Below are 7,115 nucleotides of genomic sequence, written 5' to 3' on the forward strand. Positions count from 1 at the left end.
CCCCCCAAATAAAAGTCCTCACACAAAAGTTAAACATATCATTTAACGTCGCGTCAAAGAAGGGAAGAAAGAAAGGCGAGTGGTCTCAGAAAAGAGAGTGAGTTTCATTGTGATTCATTGACTTGTTCAAAACCGCAGAGAAGAGAAAAAGAAAAGAGAGCAAGTCAACATTCATGAGTACAGATGCCCTCACAAGAGCAGAGAGAGAGAGAGAGAGAGAGAGAGAGAGAGAAATGGAGAGAAACAGAAAGAAAGACAGAAAGATAGAGAGAATAAGAGAATAGAATAACAGGGAAACAGATAGATAGATAGATAGATAGATAGATAGATAGATAGATAGATAGATAGATAGATAGATAGATAGATAGATAGATAGAAAGGAGAAACAGAAATGGAGAGAAACAGAAAGAAAGACAGATACAGTATAAGAGAATACAGAAACAGGGAGAGAAACACAGATAGAGAGAGAGACAGAGAGAAACAGAAAGAAAGAAAAAGATAGATAGATAGATAGATAGATAGATAGATAGATAGATAGATAGATAGATAGATAGATAGATAGATAGATAGATAGATAGATAGGAAGGAAGGAGAAACAGAAATGGAGAGAAACAAAGAAAGACAGATACAGAATAAGAGAATATAGAAACGGAAACACAGACAGAGAGAGAGAGAAAGACAGATAGAAAGACAGATAGACAGATAGATAGATAGATAGATAGATAGATAGATAGACAGATAGATAGATAGATAGATAGATAGATAGATAGATAGAATGGAGAAACAGAAATGGAGAGAAACAAAGAAAGACAGATACAGAATAAGAGAATATAGAAACAGGGAAACACAGATAGAGAGAGAGAGAGAGAGAGAGAGAGAGACGCACTGTGGCTTTTGTCCCGGAGGGGTTTAAACGCTCTAAAAGGGGGCGGCTGAACTCCATCCATCAAGCTGTCCGAAGCTGTGAGGAAGTGTCAGAGGAGGAGAACCATATGGCCTCGCCCTTGTCTCAGTATGGCGAGCCGCGGGACGCCGAGCGGCCTCCATCACGCGCGAATGACGGCTCGTTTGTCCTCGCGCCTTCATGCTTTACGCTCCAGCGTTACGGCCCCAACCGGAGAACACAAAAGACAACAGAGAGGGAGAGAAAGACACAAACTGGACCAAAACTTTGAGGTTTTATGTGGCTTTCTTTCTTCCTCCCCTCGCTCTCTTTCCCCTTTCTCTCCCTCTTTTCTCCGCGCGGCCCCAGATTGCTGTTTCTCACATAAATTTCGGTCCAAATGGGCAAACACACGTTGTCGGGTCAATAAGCCAAGACACGCCTGTAGAGAGTGAAAAGACGAAAAGCGAGTCGAGGGGCTGCTGCTCCTTTCAAACGGGGCAAAAACAATAGCAAGAATGGGGCTAAAACGAATAAAAAAAGAAAAGAAAACAGAAAGAGTGGAGCAGTTAGCGTCCGCTAAAAAGTTGTCGGACCCACGCGGTTAGTTAACTGCTATAGAGGAAGGAAGCACAGCCGTCCGGGTTTAAACAGGGCTGCCAGCTGAATGAAGGAAAACAAACCCAAATAAACAACAGAAACAAGACACAGATCGTGCTTATCAACTTTTATTATAGTATTTTACAGCTACATGACGACACAATCATGTCTAATAGCAAGAATAATATACATTCCCAGAAATGAAGGTAGTAAACTGTCACCGGGGCAGTCCCCCTCTTGTCACTGGGGATGGACATTCAAGGTACATCTCAGAACCTTTAGTCAGGGAACATAACTGTACCATAATCCATTTACATGATATTCTCTAAGTTGTATTGACTCCACACACCCCGTCTCGTCTCCAGGCTTTTATTTTATCGATCTGTTTTAAAGCATTAGGTTATGAAAAGGTACAAATACACACTTTTCACCTGGGAAAAACTTATTTAAGGCTCACAACCTGACCTTAAAACCACTGCTGTACCTTTGATGGAATATTTACACTGTTGTACCTTGATGAACAAATAATGTACCTACACAGAACCTTTATTTCTAACAGTGTAATATACTGTATGTATAGCTCTTTATTTATAATTCTCCCCTGTATCTCCCTAATCTTTAATGCTTGCACACCTGTAGTGAACTAGTATTCCTTCAATACTCTCTTATATCTATAGTAATGCTTGTGCACCTGTAGCAAATGACAGTATTTGTGTCATACTGTCTAATATTGCTTGTGCACTATAAGTAACCCCTATAAATAATACAGATCAACATTTATAGTATTCCTATAGTGCTGTCTTTTAATAATCTGTAATATTGTGAATGACTGTGTACCTTTGGTAAAGTATACCTGTACGTCTGTCTTTTAGTACTCTATAATACTTGTGAAGCTATAGTAAACAATAGTATTCCAGTAGTACTCTCTTATAGTACTCTATAATGCTTGTGATGCTATAGTAAACAATAGTATTCCAGTAGTACTCTCTTATAGTACTCTATAATGCTTGTGATGCTATAGTAAACAATAGTATTCCAGTAGTACTCTCTTATAGTACTCTATAATGCTTGTGATGCTATAGTAAACAATAGTATTCCAGTAGTACTCTCTTATAGTACTCTATAATGCTTGTGATGCTATAGTAAACAATAGTATTCCTGTAGTACTCTCTTATAGTACTCTATAATGCTTGTGAAGCTATAGTAAACAATAGTATTCCTGTAGTACTCTCTTATAGTAATCTATGATGCTTTAATAGTAATAACCTATAGTGTTCCTGTAGTACTCTCTTATAGTAATCTATAATGCTTGTGTGCCTGTAGTAAACAATTGTATTCCTGTAGTACTCTCTTACAGTACTCTATAATGCTTGTGAAGCTATAGTAAACAATAGTATTCCTGTAGTACTCTCTTACAGTACTCTATAATGCTTGTGAAGATATAGTAAACAATAGTATTCCTGTAGTACTCTCTTACAGTACTCTATAATGCTTGCGAAGCTATAGTAAACAATAGTATTCCTGTAGTACTCTCTTACAGTACTCTATAATGCTTGTGAAGCTATAGTAAACAATAGTATTCCTGTAGTACTCTCTTATAGTAATCTATGATGCTTTAATAGTAATAACCTATAGTGTTCCTGTAGTACTCTCTTATAGTACTCTATAATGCTTGTGAAGCTGTACTAAACTATAATATTCCTGTAGTACTCTCTTATAGTACTCTATAATGCTTGTGTGCCTGTAGTAAACAATAGTATTCCTGTAGTACTCTCTTACAGTACTCTATAATGCTTGTGTGCCTGTAGTAAACAATAGTATTCCTGTAGTACTCTCTTACAGTACTCTATAATGCTTGTGAAGCTATAGTAAACAATAGTATTCCTGTAGTACTCTCTTACAGTACTCTATAATGCTTGTGTGCCTGTAGTAAACAATAGTATTCCTGTAGTACTCTCTTACAGTACTCTATAATGCTTGTGAAGCTATATTAAACAATAGTATTCCTGTAGTACTCTCTTATAGTAATCTATGATGCTTTAATAGTAATAACCTATAGTGTTCCTGTAGTACCCTCTTATAGTACTCTATAATGCTTGTGAAGCTGTACTAAACTATAGTATTCCTGTAGTACTCTCTTATAGAACTCTATAATGCTTGTGAAGCTGTAGTAAACAATTGTATTCCTGCAGTTCTCTCTTATAACACTCTATAATGTCTGTATGCCTGTACTCTATAATGCTTGTATGCCTGTACTAAACAACAGTATTCCTGTAGTACTCCCTTATAGTACTCTATAATGCTTGTGAAGCTGTAGTAAACAACAGTATTCCTGTAGTACTCCCTTATAGTACTCTATAATGCTTGTGAAGCTGTAGTAAACAACAGTATTCCTGTAGTACTCCCTTATAGTACTCTATAATGCTTGTCAAGCTGTAGTATGTGTGTATGCCTGTACTCTATAATGCTTGTATGCCTGTAGTAAACAATATTATTCCTGTAGTACTCTCTTACAGTACTCTATAATGCTTGTATACCTGTAGTAAATAACAGTATTCCTGTAGTGCTCTCTTATAGTACTCTATAAAGCTTGTATGCCTGTAGTGAACAATAGTATTCATGTAGTACTCTCTTATAGTAATCTATGATGCTTTAATAGTAATAACCTATAGTGTTCCTGTAGTACGCTCATATAGTAATCTATCATGCTTGTATACCTGTAGTAAACTATAGTATTTGAGTAGTACTCCCTTATATTAATCAAAAATTCTGGTGTACCTGTTTTACTGTACTGTTTTACCTAATTTACTGTATAAGTGTCCTGTAGAAATTACAAAAGTGTTACTATAACATTATCATTTGCATTACCCTGTGGTCTTTTTCAGCAGAGTAACAATAAGCGTAACAGACAAATTTTCAAAACTATTTTTATTTATTAATTTTATTTCAGTCATTAGACCTACATACTGAGCACGTAAACAATGAAACTAGTTCTATAGGCCTGTGGACAACAGTATAAAATGCTATTAAACTCTGGATTGTACAAACAGGGAAAATCCATCTTGCATAAATATTTGTAAAACCTAAAAAAAAATTAAGTGTCCTTTTAATGACAAGCAAAAGCATTAAAAATCAAACATGTTATTCCAGCCAACCAGCATGAACTTACTGAGTGTTGGAAATGTGTCTACAGTAACAAAAAAGGGAAACTAGGACTTTATAAAATTGGGCAAGTCTTTACTCTCATTTTTTCTGCCTGTTAATCATCCACGTCTATCTCTGCATCCTCTTCTTCTTCAGAGCTGTGGTGACTTGTGTGGTCTGAGGGGGACAACGCGGGGGACTGCTGCAATTTGTGCACCAATTCCTGCTTGTGGTCCAGCTGAGAGGGGGCCTCTGGCCTCAAGTGGCCCCCAGTTCCATCTCCACTACTCTGTAGGTCAGCCAGGGTGGCCTCACTTCCCAGGGCTTTGGCAGACTCAACGTCGGCTTTCATTTCGTCCAAGTCCCGCTTCAGTTTGGCCCGGCGGTTCTGAAACCAGGTGATGACCTGCGCATTGGTCAGGCCCAGCCGCTGAGCTATCTGGTCTCTGTCCGCAGGAGACAGATATCTCTGATACAAGAAGCGCTTCTCTAATTCACAGAGCTGGTGGTTGGTGAATGCAGTCCTAGCCTTTCTACGCTTTTTTGGGTGGCTCCTCTGAGTAAATCGAGCATGATCATTTCTGTCTGTGGAAGAACAAATCACATCAGTTTGAGTGTTTTGGAAAGGTAACAAATCAGTTTTTCATATTTGTTGCTGTATTGTTGTTACATTTATAGTTTATTCTTAGTATTCATGGTATTATTATCTTCCATCTTTACTGATGTATTGTTATTATTAGTAGTAATATTATTATTGAGCCTGTCCTTTTCATCTCCTCCCTCTTTAGTAGTAGCATAGTTCTCTTCAGCACTAATAGTTTAGGCATATACTCTTAGCCAAAAGGGTTCTATATAGTACTAGAAAATTTTCCATGACTTCTAACAAGAACAAACCTCTCTTTTTGGTGCTGTATAAAACCTTTTTACAAAACATCTTCAAAGAACCTGGTTTAGAAATGAATATCCATTCAACAATGCAAAGATCCATTTTTACTTTCAAATTTATCACAGTTCTATACACACTCTCCAAAAGAAATGTGTTGAAGAACATTTGGTGGATATATTTTTTTAAAGCCATTTTTGTAAATGAAATGTGTGAGTGTATAGATCCTGTTTGAAGTTAAAAGAACCTCTACATTAAGTAGGTTCTAGAAAGAACCCATACGTTGATATAGGACCTCTACATTACATGAAGGTTCTTGAAACCTTTAAAAGGTTCATCACACTCACAAATCTCTTTTTCAAGCATGGTTCTTTAGGGAACCAAAACTGGCTCTTGTATGATATCCCTCAAAGAACCCTTTGTGGGACCTTTTTGTAGTAGTAAATTACTGTTGCTTTCACTAAAGAACCCTTGAAGAACCATTTTTACAGTGCAGACGCATTGTTTATCATTCTTCTACTTTGTTGTTGCTGTTGTTGTTCTTCTTCTTCTTCTTCTTCTTCTTATTATTAGTAGTATTAGTAGTAGTAGTAGTAGTAGTAGTAATACTAGTAGTAGTAGTAATACCTCTTCTTTTCCTCCTTCTCCTGCTTCTTTTTCTTCTGGTCACGTTATTTTTATTTATAGATATACTTATAGATTATCTACTGATTAAATTATTAACCATCAGGCGAAACTCACTTGATTTTCTACCGCATTAGGCTTCAAGTAAAGTTTAGAGTCAAGATAAGCTTTTAGTTTGAAGTTATATTTTGGGTTACATTTAAGTTTATTAGATTTACTTGAATCTACTATATTTTTAATCCCTTTAAATTAAATAATAATTAAAGTCATAAATATAGTTGAATCTAAGGCTTATTCATCCTCTTGTAATCTTCTCTGCTTCTTTTTGGTGGTTTGACCTGTTCAAATTCTTCTCCAGCCTGGTTTAACCCTGAGTAAACCTTACCTCCTGCTGCCTGCACTGTGCTCAGCTCCATGGCTCTGAAGGTATTGTTGGTGAGCTCTTGCAGGGCGATGAGGGCAGAATGTTCCTGCTCTCCTGTGCTCCAGCTTTGCACCCTCAGGCTCCAGCCGATCCTCCTGCAGGTGCTTTTCTGGACCAAAGGCTTGCTAAGGATATCCACTATGCTGAAAGGCGTGAGTGGCTTCTGTGGGACATGGTCAGAGGAGTTCTGTGTCCTGCTCTCATGAAGCATCTCACAAACTCTGAGGACATCCACGGACGTCATTATGAGATTCTTCTCAACTTTCAAAGGATGGAAAGGAAACGAAGCTGTCAGGCTACTTCAGTCCAGGCTCAAGAAGGATGCTGGTCATTCTAAAATAATAATAATAATAATAATAATAATAATAATAATAATAATAATAAAAACAGATATCCAGAGTTGATCGTCAGGAAGTCTCCAGCAGCAACAGATGAGGTCTAGAAGGCGTGGGCTAAAAATGGCTAATTTTGCATATCATTGTGCTGTAAGTCACTGAATGTTATCAGACGCTGGCTGGTGTCTCCAGGTGAAGGTTCTGCTCTTGCTCCTCGACTCC

General features: G+C 37.4%; 1 protein-coding gene across 1 annotated transcript; it reads right to left on the minus strand.

The window, feature by feature from the left end:
• Nucleotides 1-4,742: 4,742 nt before the first annotated feature.
• lbx1b (ladybird homeobox 1b) lies at nt 4,743-6,804 on the minus strand. The gene is made up of 2 exons (XM_017721810.2): nt 6,520-6,804; nt 4,743-5,212 (listed from the first exon to the last, which is right to left on the minus strand). The coding sequence occupies exons 1-2, from the start codon at nt 6,800-6,802 to the stop codon at nt 4,743-4,745; spliced, it is 753 nt and encodes a 250-aa protein (XP_017577299.2). The 5' UTR covers nt 6,803-6,804.
• Nucleotides 6,805-7,115: the final 311 nt, after the last annotated feature.

Source organism: Pygocentrus nattereri, chromosome 12 (assembly GCF_015220715.1).
Source record: "Pygocentrus nattereri isolate fPygNat1 chromosome 12, fPygNat1.pri, whole genome shotgun sequence".
Classification (NCBI taxonomy): Eukaryota; Metazoa; Chordata; class Actinopteri; order Characiformes; family Serrasalmidae; genus Pygocentrus; species Pygocentrus nattereri.